This window comes from Chenopodium album, chromosome 9, assembly GCF_948465745.1.
Source record: "Chenopodium album chromosome 9, dcCheAlbu1.1, whole genome shotgun sequence".
Classification (NCBI taxonomy): Eukaryota; Viridiplantae; Streptophyta; class Magnoliopsida; order Caryophyllales; family Amaranthaceae; genus Chenopodium; species Chenopodium album.
This window is the reverse complement of record NC_137842.1, coordinates 45084428-45105435: the sequence shown is the minus strand read 5'-3', so window position 1 is coordinate 45105435 and position 21008 is coordinate 45084428. Positions and strand designations below refer to the sequence as shown.

Below are 21008 nucleotides of genomic sequence, written 5' to 3'. Positions count from 1 at the left end.
TAGCTTTGATCATGGTAAGCCCCAAAATTTCCTTTGATTCCTCAGTTTTTAATTGTTTAGTCATTAATAACCTCACTTCTCTCTCTTTATGAGAGTTTTGTTTTCAATTCTTGGGTTTGTTCTCTCCGTTTTTGGGAGTTTGGAGTGTGATCTTCTTTTCTTCTCATGGTAGTTGTAGTTTATTTGGAAGATTAATTTATGTGTTTGTTCGTCCGACAATAAATGAAGACTTAGGGTTTCATAATCTCTCTAAGTATCTAGAGTACACGCAGGTATTTTCATCCACACGACTATGCATCAGTGGATCTTAAGTCGAATTAGTGCTAACTCACATATTATATTGTTTCGGATAAAGATTTTTATTAAGGCTAGTGTTGATCGAATGTACAATGTATTTTGTTTTATGATGATATCTTTTTGTGTTGGGAGTTTAAATTTCTAAAGAATTGTTTGCGCGGTAAAGTGTCGTTTGACTATAAGGGCCTATTCTCATTTACTGAACCGAGTTGAGTTGAGCTGAAGTGAATTGAACTGAATTGATTGGAGCTAAACTCAATTGAACTGAACTGAATATTTTATGAGAGAAGGAAATTAGGAACTGAACTGAACTGAATTTTTTATGAGAAAAGGAAATTAGGAACTTAACTGAACTTAACTGATTAAAGTTGAACTGAATTGAAATTAAGGTATAAAGAACAGACCCTTAATCATTAAAAATCCTATTTTCGGTCAAAAAAAAAAAAAAAAAAAAAAAAAAAAAAAAAAAAAGCTCGGCGATGCCCGGGTCACTAACTAATAGCCTTCCTAAAACGACCACTTTTCAATATTCTTTTTCCAGCGTTGCAGAATCAGACGCCGTCAGCCCACCTTTCCGACTAAGTCGTCTCTCCTGTTTCCCCTCTTTCTTAATTTCTGTCTTGAGCTCAAAGAAACATGTAAGCCTTTTTCTTCAACAATTCTTGCCAAAATTATTGTGATTTTCAGCAATGGTACTTCCTCTTGTAAAGCTTGGAACTCTTGCTTTAAAAACTGCTTGCAAACCCATTGCTAATCGTCTCAAGAAAGAGGCTAGTTTACACCCCAGATTCCGTCAACATATCATCAATTTTGCTCAGGTAATCCCATCATTTTTTTTCTTTGTTTTCCAATTTCAGTTGTATTTATTTTTATACCCACATTGCGATTTCCTGTATTCAACTTAGTGCGGCTATGTATGTTGTTATATTTGATTTCGAGCTGATTTTTTCTTCATTTCACTCTCATGATCAATCTATACCATGGTATTGTTTTCTTTTTTGTTTATTTCTTAGAATTTAATTGTTGTTTTTGGAGTTATGATTGTTGTGTGAAATGGGGTTTTGGAGATGATTTTTTCCATTGGAGGAAGTATGTAATTTATGAATGTGATTTATGGTTTTGTAGTCAATATTTCATATTGAGCTAAGAAGGAATTAAGGGTGATTAGAATTGGAATATTCCGATTTTGTTTTCGCCTATGGTATAAATGCTAATGGGAAAATGGGCATGGAGTTTTGAAGGGTCTGATGCTTGCAAAGCATTGCAGCATTATGCCTTTTTAATTATTATTTTTTGGTAATTTTGATATTTGTTGTCATGCTTATAGATTTTCTTGAATTGGAGAACAACACATCAGATATTTTAGTGTTATTTGCCATTTCTTTTGGATTAGGGACCTAAATTTACAAAGAAAAAAAATTTGGTATAGAAGTTAGAACCTTTACAATGTCGTAAACTGTTGTGTTTGCGTCTACCCAAATGCTTGCCCCTGCCATGGGTTTTCTTGAATTGGAGAACGACACTTCAGATATTTAAGTGTTATTTGCCATTTCTTTTGGATTAGGGGCCTTAATTTAAAAAGAAAAAAAAAAAAAAGGTTTAGAAGTTAGAACCTTACAATGGCGAAAACTGTTGAGTGTGCGCCTGCCCAAATGCTTGTCCCTGCCATCACCTTCTCCTCTATCAATCATATTGGACTTGTGCTGCTACTATTAGCTAGTTGTTTACAACCTTTACTATGCATAATGAAGGTTGGGTCTTAATCAGTATATTATTAACAATCATGTAGATTCCATCGCTGTCATAACAATTTGTAAACCATGAAAACTTGTTAAAGACTTAGGGTTTGACAGCAAGAATGTTGAGTTGATGGAAGGGGTACAATAAGGATGGAGGAGGTACTTGACATTATGTAGCTACTAGCTGTCACCATGATACTGAGCAAAGTTAGGTGCTGTGCACGATTCAGAGTATTTTGTTCTTCTTCGCAAAGTGAACATATACACCTCTATTGCCCACTAACACTAGGATACATATCAATGAACTTTTCAGAATAGGAAATAGAGGGCCTATGTTCTTATTTCTTCAATGCATTGCCGGACTATCATGGAGAAATTGATTTTTAAATAATCGGATGACCTTTACTTTCCATTTACTCATGTATCAGCATAGTCCTGTTATATTTAAATTTTGTTTATCTTGTACTGTTCTGTCAACTTGTAGGACTGCATATTTTCCTTATGTGCTCTGAGCCGACCTTTGGGGTTGCAGAAATAGCTTTTTCTGATAGAAATCATATTGTGAATCCCTTGCAACTCATGGCGCCTTTTACACTGATAAACCCTTCGCCATTCTTTCTGAATTAATATGTTCTTCATATTGACATCACTTCTTCTATCATATCTACTTTCTGTTGTGAAAGTTCTTTTTGTTGGTTTTGTGTTTGTCATGTTTGATAAAATTAGCCTTGATTTTGCTTATCTTTTGCTTGATTCTTAACCTTGTTCAAGGTTGATGTATGGGATTGGAGAAGTTACTATTTTAAATGACTTAAAAGTTAAACAATGTAATGGGGTGATTCATCATTGTCATCATCATCATACATGTAATATTACCCAACCCAATGTTTCTTAAAAGGCTACCACATAGGGCAAGGTCAGGGGGTTCGGATATGCACAATCTTGTCCTTGCGACATAGAGATGTTATAAAATGTTACACGGGTACGTGTCCAAGTGTCCGACTCGGCTAATTTGTGAGAAATTGTCCTGATATTAAACTAAAAAGTGAAGTGTCCAATACACATGTCCGAGTGTCAAGGGTCTGACATGGGTATTTCAGGTAAAGTGAAGAATCCGAGTATTATAGGTTATTAATTAGGTCTTGATCCAAACTCCTACAACTGCTTGCTGCTTCACTATGAATTAGAAGTAAATTTTGTTTAATTGGTTTCTTATAAGAAATGTAGCAATCTCTATCTAGTAAGTTAATGTGTTTTTCTTACAAAATGAAGAGTTTGAATGGCCTGATGTAACATATTGGTGTGAAAATCTTAACTCTCACCACATTTCTGACTTCGTGACATAAAAATGTTAGTTTGTATGTTTTGTAACTTCTAGATTTTTAATTACAATAAGTATGTTTGGATGAACCAGGTAAATCATCGAATTACAACACAGATTCAACGGCGCATTTACGGTCACCGAACTGATGTTGAGATTCGTCCTTTAAATGAAGAGAAAGCTGTCCAAGCTGCTGCTGATCTCATTGGAGAACTCTTTGTGTTCACGGTAATCTTGTAGCAGCAATCCTTTTTCTTTCTTTCCATTTTTCTTTGATAATTATATCTTCTTCTTACACATTATGCTGTTGATGTGTATTTACAGTTAAATGAAATAACTATGCATGTTTATGGGATGATAGGGTGATTTATAAGATATTGTAATGGAAGCATTTCAGTTCACAAACAAAAATGCACAAACAAGTAAATTTGAGGAAGAAAGGTTGAATCTTTGATTTAAGCACCAGCCAAAAGGTTCTTACAAATGGTGGGTTTAGCTCGCCACTCTCCCCAGGGTAACTTTAGGTTACCAATTTCCACAAAAGATTACTCACAAATTGCCTACTTCCTCAATCTCTCTCTCCCTTTTTTATATGTACAAGCAATTCCCTTAAAGATTACTACCGGCTGCTGATTTTGTCTTACGTGCTGCCCTCTTTCCCATCAATGCTGCCATCTGTTCTGTTTTGATTGGGGTGGGTGCATTTGGCTGCTCTGCTGTAGTCAGAGGTCCGTTAGTGATCCTCTTAGTGTGTTGCTTCCTCCTTACTTGAGGACCACTGGAGGTCTCACAGGGTCTATTGCATCTCCCCCGCCTAGAAGTCTCACCTTGTCCTCAAGGTGAAGAGAGGGAAAGCGATCACGCACCATTGTTGATTCTTCCCAAGTTGCTTCAAACAGGGGCAAATTTTTCCACTTGATCAGAACTTCAGTCACCACCTCTCTGCCTTGTTTCTTCTTCCTGGCTTCCAGGATCTCTTCTGGTTCAGCTGTTAATTCCAGCTCTGGGGTGAGTTGCTGAGGTATAGTTGGTATGATTGGATGGCTGCCAACACACTTCTTCAATTGGAATACATGAAAGACTGGGTGTAACTGACAGTCGGGGGTAGAGCAAGCTTATATGCTACCTTGCCTAAACGCTGTACAACTGCAAATGGCCCAAAGTACCTCACTGCAAGTTTCTCAAAGTGTCTCTTAGCCAAAGTTTGCTGGCGATACGGTCTGATTTTCATGTATACCTCCTCTCCAACCTGAAATTATTCTTCCCTTCTCTATTTGTCTGCGTAATTTTTCATTTTTTTGCTGAGCTCTCAGTGAATTCACGCGCAACTCATCAATCATGAAGTCTCGCTCTTGTAACCACTCATCGAAGCTCCTCACTGTCGTCAGTCCTGCTCCCACCTTAATAAATTTTGGCGGATCCTGACCATAGACCACCTTAAAAGGAGTCATACCTGAAGAGATGTGAGGGGCTGTGTTGTTAGAGAATTCTGCCCAAGCTAATTAGGCAGCCCACTGCTTGGGTTACTCTCCTGCAAATCATCTCAGTTAGGTCTCTAAGACCTTGTTCACATTTTCAGTCTGACCATCCTTTTGTGGATGGTAGGCTGTGCTTTTCTTCAACTCAGACCCTTGCAACTTGAACAGTCTTTTCAGAACTTACTCGCAAAAACCTTATCTCTGTCCGACACAATAGAAGAGGGAAACCCATGCAAAAGCACCACTTCCTTCATGAAAACCTCCGCTACAATCATGGCATTAAAGGGATGTTTCAGCCCAATAGAGTGAGCGTATTTTGAGATTCTATCCACAACTACCAACACTGTGTCAAAACCCTTCGCCCTCAATGAAGTCTAATGATAAATCTTCTCAGATGGCTGTAGGCACGGGTAGAGGCTGCAAAAGCCCGGCTTAACTGAGATGCTTTGTTCTGTTGGCAGGTCGCACATCTCCGTACATACTCTCCCACCATCTTCCTCATATGATGCGGGAGCACCCAAAGTTGCGACTAGGAAGAGATCCTCTATTCTTGTGAGAATTAGAGTACTATCCATTTACTTTCATCCATAATAACCATCTTTTTCATCACTATAATTCACAAAGTCATTAAACCACAATCGTGGTTGCATTCTACACAAAATCGGACTAAAATCCGCATCAATTGGTATCAGAGCCAGGTTAAAAGTTTCTGGCAACTGCGATCAATCTACTCGGTCTTTTTTGACGATTCTTTTTGCATTGGACTTTAAAAACATTGAATTTTCTTCCCCTAAAATTTCAGAATTTTTCGTTGAGAAACGCATTCTCTAGAGCCCTGAACTTTGGCGCAAAGATTTCAGAAGGTCTGAAATTTTCTCAACCTGCACGAGTAAATCTTTCTGACGATTGTGAGCGTTCTACTTGGAGCTTTTGTGTGATTCTTTTTGCGTTGGACTTCTAAAATCCTAAATTTTCACGCTGTAAACTTTCGTGAGTTTTCATTGTGAAATGAACCCACAGTAACATGGTGAACCAAAGTGAGTTTGCTGGGTTATTGGAAGAATTCAAGAAACCAAATTCACGTATTGACAAAATGGAAGAAAGCTTAGTTTTAAAATGCGCGAGGCGCACCGAGGCGCAAAGGGTCCCTGGAGCTTAGGCGCGAGGCGCAAAGCGGAGGCGCGCGCCTCATGGATACGAGGCGCAAAATTTTTAATTTTTAATTTATTTTTATTTTACTTATTTTTTGCCATTGAAAATTTATCTGAAAATCAAATTAGAGTGATATTTATTTTATTTGATGCTTTTTTTGAAAAAATTTCTGCTTTTTTGTAAGTATTTTTCTAAAGATACTCAAATTTAAGCATATTAAATAATTTAAACTATTTTAAGCGTGAGAGTGAGGGATAGCTCAAGTGGTTAGAGCTCCCCTCCCGGTCCTAGGTGATCCTAGGATCGATTCTCATCACCCGCGCCCTTGTGGCTCTCTAAACACCAAAAGAAAAAAAAAACTAATTTTTGGTAAAGAAAAAAAAAAGTAAAGCTGAAAAGACTGGTCAATGTGACTGTCAAAAGGAGAGCAAGCTTTTGTTATTTTATTATTAAAAAAAATTGAAAATATAATAAAGAAATATAAATCTTTACGTTAAAGAACAACAAAAAAATGAATGAATGGTAAATAGCAGAGGACAAAGAGAGAGAACAGAAGGGGGAAAAATATAAATCTTTACCTAGGTGCTTCACCGGCGCCGACTGCCCTGCCGGAAACCGCCGGGAATTGATATTCGGCAATGTCTACCATAGTAGAACCCACCAATTCTTCAATTGCAAAGAAACCTGTAAATTGGGGTTTTCAAAAAATTAGGGTTCTCAAATTAGGGGTCAAATTGAAGCGATTTTCTTCGATTAACATGGGGCTTTTGCTCGAATTATCACTTTAAAGACTAGGTAAGCTTCAATTTGAAAAACAAATGTGTTTTTTTGTGTAAAAATAAATCCAAATCTCCTTATCTCACGCTTTTAAACATAAGACGTCTCAGGCGCTGCGCCTTACGCCTTGGTGGAGGCGGCATGAGGCGCGCGCCTTCTGGAATTCGCTACGCCTAGGAAGACCGAGGTGTTTGGCCTGCACCTCGCGTCGCCTTGCGCCTCAACAGCGTCTAGGCGCGCTTTTTAAAACTAAGGAAGAAAGGCAAGCTACAACAGATTCTCATACCAAATCTATTGTCGAGGTAACTCAAAAGCTGCAACTGGACATGAAAGATCAAAGTTCTAGTGAAGTGCCTCACTCACTTCGGATTAATGCAAAGAAAGGAGAAGAAGTCAAACTTTCAGATCTGCCTGGATTTGATGGTACAAAAGACCCCGAAGTATATCTTGATTGGGAGAAGCGCATGGATCGTTTGTTTGAGCATAAAGGTATGATCGAAACCTCGAGATTTTCTCATGCAATTTTAAAGCTTTCAAATTATGCTTCAGAATGGTATGAAAACATGCAAGTTCAAAAGGTTAAGGATGGAAAAGAAAAGGTTTCAACTTGGACAACACTAAAATCTAAGATGAGAAAACGTTTTGTTCCTAAATCTTACAAGCAAAAGTTATTCTTAAAATTAAATTATTTACAACAAAATCAATTATCTGTTGATCAATATGTTGCGGAGTTTGAGAAGTTATATCTAGCTTGTGGTTGTAAAGAAGAGGATAAACAAAAGATTGCCAAGTTTTTACTAGGTTTAAACAAATCTATTGCATATGCTATTTTCGAGACCTTTGATGATGTAAGTATGCTACCAAGTACCATAGAGAGACAAATGCAAGAACAAAAGGGAAAGTAGTTCGCTGGCCATATGTACCTAAATCAGATTTAATTCAAACTCAAGAAGGGTTAGACATACAAAAGAATTCATCCACGTTTTCTTCTTCTCAAAGTGAAATATCAAAACCCTTGATTCCTAGTCAAGTGGTTACGAAGGATAAGATTTGTTTCAAGTGTAAGAGTGGAGGTCATGTTGCTGCACAATGCCCTTGCAAAGTTCTAGTTAGTCTTGAAGCACAACAAGCTCTTTTGTCGGTCATGGTGGAGGAAGAGAGGGAGAAACGTGCCCTTCACACAAGATTGCAAGAGGAGGAAATAACAAATCAACTTTCTACTCATGAAGTTGAGTTTGAGGGTCCATTGTATGAAGCTGCACCTGATGACAATGTATTGGTGATTAGGTTCGTTTTACATGTTGCGCCAATCAAGAGAAGCATAAAGAACAAAGGGAAAATTTATTCCAATCAAGTTGCATGGTGAAAGGAAGGAGTTGTTCTCTTATAACGGATGGAGGATCATGCACTAACATGGCTTCTAAGAAGATGGTTGACACATTAGGGTTGGAACAACAAGATCATCCTAAACCTTATAAGATCAATTGGGTGAACAATGATGGTAAACTATTGGTAAAGAAACGTGTTCTAGTTCAATTTGAGATTGGAGATTTCAGAGGTTTGGTGTGATGTATTACCCATGGATGCTTGTTCTTTGTTTTTAGGTAGACCGTGGCAGTGGGATCGAGATGCTACTCATCTATGCAAACAAAATATTTATACCATTGTCGTTGGCAATACTCGAATAGGGCTTCATCCTTTGCCTCCCGAGTATATGCATGCAAGTAAGGAAAGTGTGACTAACTCGACTTCTAAAGCTAAAGAACATGCCAAGATAGATTCGGCCTCTCCAAGCAGTTTGTACATCTCTACTTATAATTCGCACGAATTGAACAAGAAGGGAAAGAAAGCAATCAAGCGAGAGCAAGTCTTAAACCTTAGAAAGAAGCCTACTTTTGATGTTGGTGACTATGTTTGGTTATCTCTTAGTTCACAAAAGATTTACAACAACATGATAGGGAAAACCAAAGCTGTGGAACAGCACGAATCCAGCTAGCATCTGCGCCCAATGACTCTATGTCAACAAACAAGTAACGCGACTTCCAATGCGGTCATTCACCTTTCTTGCCCTCTCAACCAGGGTAGGGTGCCCTCTCTTCAACACCAAGGTACATCTATTTTTCTTAGAAATGTGTAATTTACAAGCATAAATTAAGTCTGACACATCAAAAGGGTCGTTCCAATCCTTGGTTACTTTTTCATAAACAAGAGCAATCCTCCAAAATTGGGCCCCAGGCTAACATCTAGTACCCCCATCAAAGATCGAGACAAGGGGCGACACCGAAAAGTGTATCTCAACCTAAAAGGATACTCATACATCACGACATACCCAGTAGGGCAGTTCTTCGGCCTCTCCTCTTCAGTTGGTACCAGTACAGTGCATTCCGGCATCCCCGCCAAAGAGACGAAGGATGGAACATCCTCTTCCACAAAGTCACTTGGAGGGTCGTCGTTATCAGCCATATCTCCTCTCCTACTACTTCACTTTCCCCTCTTTCCAAAACCCTAAACAAAAATCTAGTCCTTTGAGGCAAATTTGACTTCCTAGTAATAAGCCAGCTACAAATCAAGGAGAAATTTGAAGGTAAGATTAAGAAATTACCTATCGAAGCAACTAAAATTTGCGAATTTTGCCTAGAGCTTAGAGCAGCAAGTGAAATTGAAGATTTAATTTAGGGGGATTTTTCGGAGAGAGAATATGCAAATATTTAGGAAGTGTGTAGAAGTGGGAAACAAATTGGCACGGTTATTTGTGGGGGTAATTAGGTAAAAAATGCTGGCGGTTTTTAATTCATAGTGGGATAGTGGGAAGCTGCAATTGTTCCCTTGAGTTATCTACGTTCAAGCCAACAATTGGGGGCAAATTGATGCACGACTCATCGCACGACGTTGAAGGACGACAAACAGGCTAGTAACTGATTTAGCATGAAATGCGGATTTGACCAAGCATATTTTAAATACAACCAAAAAGCTCCCCAACGAGAAGATAAGCTGCTTCTAACGGCACTATAGCTAGGTTTAAGTACTTGTTTTCAGTATTATAAATAGCCTAATAATTGTAATCAGTAGATCATCTCATCTCTACGCACTCTACCTTACTCTACATATTTATTGTACTCTAAGTTATTCATAGTGAGTCGGTGATCTTGCACCCACCCGCATTTTTTCCCGTATTTGGGTTTTCTGCGTCATCAAAACACCTTGTCTTTATCATTTTTTTATCCAATTTGCCTAGTTTCCATTGTTAAAACTCTAGCCATCGTATGTCCCAGCCTTAGGTCGCTCTTAGGCGAAATTTGGTATAAACACGTAGGTACGTACGATGCCGGGTGACATGGTCAATTGAAGAACAATGTCAAAAAGAGTTCATGAAGAGATGTGCTCCATTGAATGTAAGTTGGTGAAAATGTTCATCGACAAGATAGAGTAATTGATGAGAAGTGCATCAATAAAAAATGTTTGAGAAGTGCTCCGACAATGTGTCATTTAAACAAAAAAAAGTAGACACGCGTCATCTAAAGAGAAACTTCCCAAAAAGGAATACGTGTCAACTAACTTGGAGTGGAGGAAGTATACTATTTTATGACCCTCTTAACCATTCTAAACTGATATTTTATTTTTTGATCTAGGGTGGGTTCAGTTTAAATGCTTTTGTTTGCAGTTTACATATGAATACATATTCAGCACATTGCACCAAGCCAGCCACCAGCTCATTAGAATGGGGGTCCTGTTTGTTACCATGAAAATTTCTCAACCTGTTAGTCTTATTTGTTGGTTTGCTTCTACACTCATTTCAGACCTATGCCTGTTTGAAATCTTTTGTTGAAGTGGCTACTCAATAGGGACATAGATTACAACATTGTGATTCTATCCTTGACATGCGCAGTTGGAGTTTTCGATAAAGTATTGATGGCTTTAGAATATTCAATCATCTAGAAGGCCTGCTCCTAAAACCATGTTTGCAATCCTCATGGCAGTATGGGTATAGCTAATTGCTTTTCCAAGCTATGTTTCATGCATATCTTCCATTAAGCTTTACTTGCACATCCTGCAATGTGATGTACTATTTGGCATCTTAATTTACATAATTAGGATGGTAGGAACACTAGAGACTACACTGTAAGTTCACCACCCACACCTCATATTTGTGACTATTGTGAGTGTAACAAATTGTATTGGGCTAAGTAACACTATTTCAATAGGGCTGCTTTTAGCATTGGTGATTTGTGATCCTATTGCCAATTTGAATAGCAAGTTGAATATATGCAGGTTGCTGGAGTTGCTGTTATTTTTGAGGTGCAGAGAAGTGCTAAATCAGAGGCTAGGAAGGAAGAAGCACGTGCGCAGGAGTTCCAGGTACATCTCTTTAAAAGCAGGCAGTTTAAATGATAATGGAGTGTGTTTTTCTTGTTAAGTGCCACAATGTGGCCACAGAAGTTAATGCCAAAGCTCATAAATGATCTATTCGCTTTGCCCACATTGTTATCTGCACTTGTTGAAGCAAATAAATACAGTAAAAAACATAGTAGGAAAAAAACTTTGATGGTCATAATGTAGTGTACAAACAATGGCTCCATGCTCCTTTGCATGTTGTTTGTTCCACCTCTTTCTCATTTTAGTTAGTCTCCTCCACATAGATTGCTCCATTTTAATTATGGTAGTTGGTCTCCTCCATATTTTCCTATTGAATAAACTCAAATAGTGTAAAAGATAAAGACACCCCCATCAACGTGCAAAACTTTGCTTAAATCTTAATAAAGTGAAAATTGGGGGATAGGGTAAACATTTAAGGACAGAGGGAGTATTATATTTCTAATTAGGTGTTGGTTATCATAGTTTCCTACAAATGGAACATAAGAAGAGGATATAATTTAGATTGTCTTTTGTTCAATATTCCAATGATTATGATGTTGCAAATGCAATTATGCTGAAATTGGAAGAATGTTTGGGATGAAATATTTACCGGTAAGTGGCTAAAGCATGAAAGAATTTTGTACCAAACACCGTGGTGCCCAAAGGAACGTTCCTTTCAATTCAATGAACAGGACTAGTATTAATGCTTTTTCATATTTTAAGAATCGTCTTTGTTACAAGGAGATATTTAATTTCTAATCCAAGAAAGATTGTTCATGAGAATATATTGAAATAGGGGGAGACGGAATGTGTATCGCGACAACTAATAAATTCTTAGGTAATAAATAAAACAAATCTAGTGAAATTTTTGGGAAATGGGAAAACAGTACAGAGATACCCACTGCTTATAGTTCAGAGCCTTTTCCAAGGTTACACAAACAGTTGACTGGACACTATGATTTACAGAAAAAGCATTCCAAACATAACTAACATTTGACCCAACCCCACTATCAATACACTTATCACTTGAATAGTTCTTTTTTCTTGGGCGTTTGGTGCAATCTAAGAAGAAGGGAGCTACACCTTTCCTTTTCATGCCATGCAACAAAATTCAGAATTAAAGCAGAAATATTCCTGCAGCATCTTTCCCCCACGCTGACCTTTTGATGGGTCTCTTTCAATGACTGTGAAGTAGCTTTCGCCCTTGCACCGGGTACCTTCATATTGGTCTTCCTAATAGAGGTAAATCCATGAATGAACACTGCATTTTTTGGACTTAAGGGGCACTGAAGACCTCTTTTTCTGAAGACTTTTCTTAAAATTATTACCTACTGATTCACATGTGATGCAATCCACATCCAATCCAGAATTTGAACTTGCATTAACTTCCCTCCATTTCTCTGTAGAACTCATAGGTGACCCTTGAGCCTGTGAGCTTTGAGAGACTTCTTATGAAGAATCAGAATTTGCAATATTCTCGACCTGCTTTTACAATCTTCCCCTGGTGACTCCTTCGTAGCATTAATAACTCGAATTTCATGGTTGACCCATCTTTGGGTTGTGATAGATAACAAAATTCCTTTTTTACAACCCGATGATAAACTTTCTTCGGAATCATCATAAAGGAATCCTGCCCTCTTTTGTTATAAATTCATTACTTCTTTGAGATCAAAGGTCTTCATTGAACACAAACTCCTAAAACCAATACCCACACCACATGAGTGTAAGAGACTAAGATTTTCTTGAAGTCCGACTTCATTTGAACTAAGTTACCTACTACTATCACAAATTGTCTGCACATTAGCACCTTTTATGATAATATCTGAATCTCCATTGGATAAGCCTTCTTGCCCTTCACCAATTTGATTTGATTCCCCATTTGGTGGTGGTGACCCAAATGCAAGACCAACTGGAACATGTATTGAGTCATACTCCAAATTCAACATCCCTTGGACTGTGAAGTGGTACTCCCATTATGCATCTCACATACTCTGGACTAGCAACTCAGTTCTGTTTTCTGTAAAATCAACACTCCTAGAAGGGGAAGCCATCACTACATAAGATATAACTCTCTTCCTTTTTCTATCCTCCTTGGGAAAAAGAGACTCCCCTGTACTTTCTTTTAATAGATACAAAAATCACCTACTTTTCAATAATATCTAACATTCTAACACGTGCAGTACATCAACATTCTTAGGATGTAGTTGAGCTGCTTTGACTGAAGCATGTCTAACTTCATAAAAACCACTTGTCTCCATAGAAGATATTGCCTTCCAATATAGGGATTTAAATTTGATGGATCCAAATTCAACTTAAAAGTGCATCAACCTTTAAGAGAAATTATTGAGCTTAAATGAACTTAATGCAAGATAAAGCTGCAGGGATATGGTCAATTAAAAAATACAAAGCTTTTTCCTCTCTACATAAAAAATTGCATCTTCATAACTAACTTCCTCGAATTAAAGCAGACAGTAAATACCTTACAATTAATAATTAGAAGAAATGGCAGCTCCAAGATTCCGTAATCTGGCTTTCTGGTGATCAGAGGAGCTGGAGTGACTGAGAAGCTGAAAGAGGGTAGGGTTGAAATGGCTCTCTCTCTCTCTCTCTCTCTCTCTCTAGAAAACACATTTTTTTTTGCCCACACTAACACACACAAATGAGGGCTATGACTAAGTCAATATGGTACACATTTTCATAAAAAAGGAAAATCTCGAAAAAGAAGTGATTATGGAAATGGAAGAACGTGGCTGCAGAATCAGTTCCAATACCTCAAGAAATGGGGTCATGAATTCCTGAGTCAACAGTTAGATAAAGGGACATTAATGGTGTATTGATGTGTATTTAAAATAATTTAGAACAAGCATATGATAATAGCACCTCTAAAGATCACAATAATGATTAGGTGACCTTTAATATTTAAAAGATACTGAGGAATTCAACTAGATAAAGTGAGGAGCAGTCAGGTAAAACTTTCCAACATAGATTACTGATGTTATGTCTGAGAAATATGTGAATAACAATTTATAAGCTGGCCTTGATTTTCTGTTAGTCACTATATAACAGGTGAGTAAGAATGTCAAAGTCTGGTTTTACGGAGTATGAAAGATGAGGAGCAATAGTCCTACCACTAACCACACAAGTCAATAGGGGCACACTTATTTGAATACATAAACCAAACCTTGGGTAACTTAAAACAACTTATTTCAAATGTTAAGGGCTTTACCAAACTCCCTTCGAACATCACAGTCTGTAGATATTTCCTTTACATCAGTCTCATGCTCTAAAGAACTTATTCAGAAAAAGGACATAAAAAGTAATGAGAAAAGAAGCAAAAGCAACTTGCAGAAAGAAGAAATTTAGGAAAGATGGGTTTTGTATTAATACTAGCAGATACAATTCATTAAGCTAGCTTTATCCAAGACTAGTATTCAGTACAATTTTCTTAATGCCCTCTCTCTTCCCTTCTATTTATTACAATTTCTTAGCTTAGATCGGCTAGATATCTACTGATAGCCTATATTTTCCCCTGTCTTCCTCCTGAAACAATCAAGCATAACAAAACTCCCCATCCCCAAAAAGATGTAAGCTGAAGTACCTGTATTGCCGAAAATACCCTCTTCCTTATTCCTGTGAAGTGCACAGGTGATCCATTTGGTGGGTGCATAACATTCGTCTCCAATAATTGCGAGACACAAATATGAGTTGAAGCTAGGAAGAAGGTGGAGTCTTTAAGCCCTGGTTTATTATTAGATTTCGCTATAATTTAAATTATTGTTTTTAATGGTGAAGATGTAGAATTTTAAATTTAATTCCAGACATTTTTGATGATGTGCCAATAGGAGGATAATCAGAAGGATTTAGTCTCTGAGGAGTTGAATTAAAAAAGGTGTGTTTAGGAATACATAATGTTTAGCGTATTTTTTGTACGTAGTACAGTGCTTTGACTTTTATGGTGAAAGCCCAATTTAGTTCTCTGATTGGTTGTTGATACTTTGTATTCGATCACGAAAGGGCAGATGATAGTGACAAGTTACTAGGAAGCTGCGGCTTGTGTTATACTTGTAGAAATGTAGAATGCTTAATCAAGTCAATAATACATTTTAGCGTATTTCTTCCATATAAGGATTTCTGAAATGTAAAAATCGTAGTCCCTATGCCCAAGCTTGTGATGTTATTCTAGCATCATTCTATCTGAATGTTATTGTTCATATTCCTACGTCAATATGCACTTTAGAGCTGGATTGCTGGATGATTTCAAAAAAGCCAGTTGAATTTGTCATATTTCTTGTTTTTGAAATTTTTCAGGGTCGTTTTATGTGATTGTGTTTTGTTCAACTTCAATTGAATAATGAGTAGATTGAAAACATTCACTTGATCTTGAATTTATGTCGTACTAGTCAGAGTCAACATTGTTCTTCTTGTTGAATTTCCCCAAGCATCTATTAATAATAGGCATTAAGTGCAATTACCAAAATTGCTATTTTCATTTATGTACAAGTAATAAATTTATCATCACCGATTATTATTTACTTCATTTTTAAAAGTGTTACTTGATGTTATTCTCCCTTCTGATTCATCTTGAAACTCGAATTGTCCTTTGATCCTTATTGGGCTGACTAATCTTCTCTGTCCATTGCACTGGAATAAAACTAGTTTGGACATAGTTTCCTGTATACATCAGCACCAGTTGTAGCAATAGCTTGTTGTACATACACAAATATGGTACACAAATTGGGTAGCAGATAAATCTTTGCTGTCTCTATTCATTAACTCATGATAACCTGCTACCCAACTATTGAAGTTATAAATTTGGTACTCAAATTGCATGTCATAATATAGTCTTGGTCCCTTTTTTTTCCCCTCTTTTTCTCAATCTGCTTCTTGGTGAACAATTTTACAATTCACTATTGCTTCTTTAGGCATTGAGACAACGAGATGAGGATTTGACTAAAGAAATTGAGGCTCTTAAACAAAGATTTGAAGAGATAGAAAAACTGGCAAAAGAACAAGGAAAAAGTGGAATTTTCAGCATCCGCAAACAGCCACCTATAGCACAGGATCCAAAATAATCCGACTGACCATGCAGATACTTAATTTAATTAATCATGGTAATGATTACGTTTGTCAATCGTACATTTATATATTTAACGTATCCTTTGATAACTTTAGCATAGGCTCTCGGCTCTCTATCTTATTGATGCTAGAATGAAACATATTCAAAATCCAAGTATATGTACAAGCTGATTTAATTGCAATATGATTCTCAATCTTGTTTTATTCCCTGATTATCATTCTCATTTCTAACCTTGATGCTCCATTCATGGCAGAATATCTGACAGATGTGAAAATTGTTCAGCCAATCTAGAATCTATACAGTCCGATTGCTGACAGAAAAATCTTGAAACATTTTGTCTAAAATAATTCATTGTACCTGTAAACTAATTCATATTTTGATTAAATGTTGTTTGTAAACAAGCATATCTACTAGATTTTGTAATTCATATCCATGTTGGCTTGTTTATACCAACATCATCCTGAGCTCCTGGTGGCAATCCTTAAGTAGTTAAAGTTAAATGATTTCTGCATTTTTTTCTAAAATTATTGTGAGGAGATGCCTCTCTGGGCACTGGCAGTGGCTTTTGAAGAATTGATTTTTTTTTTTTATATATGATTTCAGCCTTGCTAGGAAAGACAGCTTTAAGCGCTGATAACTTTCCTAACATCTTGTCTCTTAATTGTATGAATGTAAGCTTAGTTGCTCTGCTTCGACTGCAATCGCAATGTGGAGTCAATTTCAAATCTGGACTTTTGGAGGCTCTTAAGGGCCGTACACATATAGTTTATGGTTTAGCAATGGTTAGTTGTTGGGACAATATAAGAATATCAAGAAATTAGGCTCGTGAAATAAGTGCAGACTAACCTTCCTTACAGCCGGTTGTGTGGTGCGTATATCTAGAGCCAACTCAAACTGGATTTGTAGGTGTTACGACAAGTTTTTAGCCAACAAAATTTGGCTTTGCAGATGGTATAGTGATATGTAGCCAACATTTTGTTTAAGGAAAGATATGTGTAGGTTAAGTTATGATAGTCTTTTTTCAAAACGAAATCATCAATCATCGAGTCTTGCTTGAGTGTCTAGGGTTCCCTAACACCGAGGTTTGAGTGTTTTCTCTTGAGCGTTTTCAAGCCTATCTCCCTCTTTGGCAGGGTATTGGTGGTCGTGCTGAGTGTTGCTATGGCAGACGATAATACTGAACAATGGTTGAAGTTAAAAATTACAGCGGAGGAGGAAGAGATTGCAGATTTAGGTGAATTGAATGCTAAGATTCATGAATCTAAAATTGCTCTCTCCTTGGTGGGCAAATTGATGACGGTTAGGTCTTTCAATTTCGAGGCCTTCCAGAACACGATGAAACAAATCCGGGCTTTGAATCAAGGAGTTATTTTCCGCAAAATTGATAATAACCTCTTTGTTATTTAGTTTTTTCACTAGTGCGATAAAGAGAAGGTTTTGGATGGGGCTCCTTGAAATTTCAATAATCAACTGCTTTTGCTTAAAGAAATTCATGGTGATGAACAACCGGAAACAATTGAGATCAAGTACTGCCTTTTTTGGATTCGGTTATATAACCTCCTCCTTGACAATCGATTTGATGAAGATGTGCGACAAATTGTGGAAAAGATTGGGCATGTTACAAAAGTTGAGAATGATGAACTCGGATGGGATAAGTCATGTAGGGATAGGGTCATTGTTGACATCACAAAGCCACTGCGCCGAGTCCAGAAAATCCGCAATAAGAGGGGAGCGATCACTACAATACAATTCAAGTATGAACGTTTATCGTCGTTCTGTTTTAAGTGTGGAATTATCGGCCACACGGAGAAGGATTGCACAAATGTAGATGAGAATGAGGAGATCGATGAGAAGCCATGGGGATTGTGGTTGAAAGTTTCCCCTAAAAAGGGTAGAGATAAACTCAAACAGGAGGTGTCATGCTTAAAATCGAAAGCAAAGACCTTTACTTTCACCCACAAACCAGTGATAGCTCCTGAGAAGAAGAAGGCAGTAGTTGCTCATGAAGAGGTGTTTTTGAGCGTGGATAGGATTGGTAAGGAAATCGATGGTTTGTTAATGTGCATGAAGGAGGGGGTTGTGCATATTGCTGGAGAGCAGCAACCTCGTATGTATGATTCGAAGGGTAGGAAGGCTGGTGTGAAGAGTGGGACTTGGAGGAAAATTCCCAGTAACTCTATGAGTGAATGGGACTCTACCATGTTTGATTCTCTTGGTTCTAAATGACAGAGAGAGTGTGGGCAGTTGGAGGAAAGAAGTGATGATGAAAGGGTGAAAAAATTGCACGTTACTGATAGCGTAGTTGCTTCGGCGGAGGTTGGCGCGACCTAATCCCGCCAACTACAATAAGTATCCTTAGCCTTAACTGTCGTGGGTTGGGCAATCCCGCTGCAGTCTCTTCCCTCCATGACCTTGTAAGGAGGGAGGCCTCGTCTGTGATTTTTTTTGGGTAGAGACGAAATTAAGTAGTGTGGAGTTTGATAGAGTTAGGGTTCACTTGGGTGATTTTGAGGGCTTTGCAGTGGATAGCGTGGGACGTTTTAGGGGCCTTGCCGTGCTATGGAGAAAGGGGTTGAAATTATCGTTAAGGTCGATTTCGGTGCATCATATGGATTTTTGGGTCGAAGGGGGTCTTGGAGATGGTCAGTGGAGGCTTACAGGCTTTTATAGGTGGCCGGAGGTCCAACATAGATATCTATCTTGGAGCCTTCTCACTGAGTTAACTGCGCAAATTCATTTCCCGTGGGTATGTATGGGTGTCTTCAATGAGATTATCTCGGATGATGATAAAAACGGGGGTATGGATAAGGCGGAATGGCAAATGATCAATTTTCAGGAGGCCGTGGATTTGTGTGGTTTACGTGAGATTCGTTTTGAGGGCTATGCATACACTTATGACAATGGCCGTGAGGGAATTGAAAACGTCCAATGTCGCTTGGACAGAGCTTTGGCTACCAGTGAATGGCCAAACAGATTTGAACAGGCTAAAGTGGTGCACATTGATCGAGAATGGTCCGACCATAGCCTTATTAAGCTCATCCTTGAGTCCGGGGTTAGTGAGATGGAGAGAAAGCAGAAATTGCTTCGCTTTGAGCAGATTTGGGCAAACGATGAAAGCTGTGAAGAGGTTGTTCGGGATTCATGGAATACTGGTCCTGGTGTTGACCAAAAACTGTAGCTATGTGAAATGAATTTAAGGGTGTGGAGTGATCAAAAGTTTGGGAAAATCTTTAAGGAGTTGGGGAAAAAAAGAAAAAAAAAAGCTCAAGAAATTAAACAGGGATGGCTTATCGGCAAGTCGGATGGAGCAAAGACTCAAACTAGTGAGGGAGATAAGTAATTTAGTGCAGCAAGAAGAGGTGTATTGGAAACAAAGGTCACCTGTCTTATGGCTAGAGGCGGGTGATCGTAATACCTCTTTTTTCAACCGTCGTGCGTTGGGCAAAAAAAAAAAAAAAAAAAAAAAACTATCTCTCGTTTATTTGATGATACTGGGATGGAGAGGAAGGGAAAGGCTGCAATTGGGTCGGTTGCAAACACTTTTTTTAAGGATTTATTTTCTGTTGGAGAATGTGTGAGGATTGAGGATGCATTGTGTGGGGTTGAAGGGCGAGTTAGTGATGCTATGAATTCGGGTCTGCGGGCAGATTTCAAAGGGGAGGAGGTACGTGTTGCTTTGAGTCAGATGCACCCTATAAAGGATCCTGGGCCGGACGGTATGTGTCCTTTGTCTTTTCAAACTTATTGGCATATTGTTGGTCCGTCGGTTTGTAATCTAGTGCTTGGCATTTTGAGAGGTCACCCTATTCCGGAGTATTTGAACAAGACTTTTATTGTGCTTATCCCGAAAAAAAAATGCAGATAAAATGATTGATTTTCTCCCTATAAGTTTGTAATGTCTTATATAAACTTGTTGCTAAAGTCTTGGAAAATAGGCTAAAAGTTTTCCTCCATGACATTATTTCTGTAAATCAATCAGCTTTCACTCCGGGTCGCTTGATCACCGATAATGTCCTAGTTGCTTTTGAGATGTTCCACCACATGAAATCTTCTAAGGAAAAAAAGGGTGAATTAGCTCTTAAGCTTAATATGGCAAAAGCATATGATAGAGTGGAGTGGGATTTTTTTGAAGCGGTGATGGTTCGTACGAATTTTGATGTTTCTTGGATTGGTAGGGTGATGGAGTGCATTCGAACAATTCGATTTTCAGTTTTCATCAATGGGGAGCCTAGCAAGGAGTTTCACCGACTCGTGGGATTGGACAATGTAGGCGTCATTTGAAGTCGCCTACGTTAAGCATGTGTGAATATGCTTGACACTCATAGGAAGTGGGAATTGACATATACGATTAGGGACAACGATGAGGGACAAGGAAAGTAGGGAGCCGCCAACAAGTTTTTAAGGAACTTGTAAACCGTTCACGGATCATAAAAGGCAACCACGATTAAGGTTACACCCCATTCATAATCCATGAGATTACTAACTCCATATGGTTCGGAACCACGAAAGGAGGATCGGGGATGATGGTACGAAGTGAGTCATGGATTCACATTCGCCCGTATTGGCCTCTACTCGATTCTTTTTGTGAAAAGCATTCCTGCGATCTCAAAGGCATACAAACAAAATATTCAATTTGCTCCAAACTATTATTAGGCTAAATTGGTTGAATATTAATAAAACATATAATTCTAAAATATCGTGATCACTTGATTAAACAACAAGATTAACAAGGAACCTTAACCGGTTGTCCAAATTATCTTATTAGGCGTGATTTTCAATTACATATTCCCTTTAAACATGCAATATGTTGATCA

The 21008-nt window shown here is 38.0% G+C and overlaps 2 protein-coding genes across 2 annotated transcripts; both read left to right on the top strand.

Moving 5' to 3' along the window:
• The first annotated feature begins 824 nt into the window (after positions 1–824).
• On the top strand, positions 825–16718 carry LOC145559791 (OPA3-like protein). Its single transcript, XM_081621095.1, has 5 exons — positions 825–1115; positions 3451–3585; positions 11034–11120; positions 16040–16228; positions 16448–16718. The coding sequence occupies exons 1-4, from the start codon at positions 987–989 to the stop codon at positions 16187–16189; spliced, it is 501 nt and encodes a 166-aa protein (XP_081477221.1). The 5' UTR covers positions 825–986; the 3' UTR covers positions 16190–16228; positions 16448–16718.
• A 2084-nt stretch (positions 16719–18802) lies between these two features.
• On the top strand, positions 18803–19372 carry LOC145557646 (uncharacterized). The gene has a single exon (XM_081618822.1). It carries the CDS (start codon positions 18803–18805, stop codon positions 19370–19372), a length of 570 nt encoding a protein of 189 aa, XP_081474948.1.
• Positions 19373–21008: the final 1636 nt, after the last annotated feature.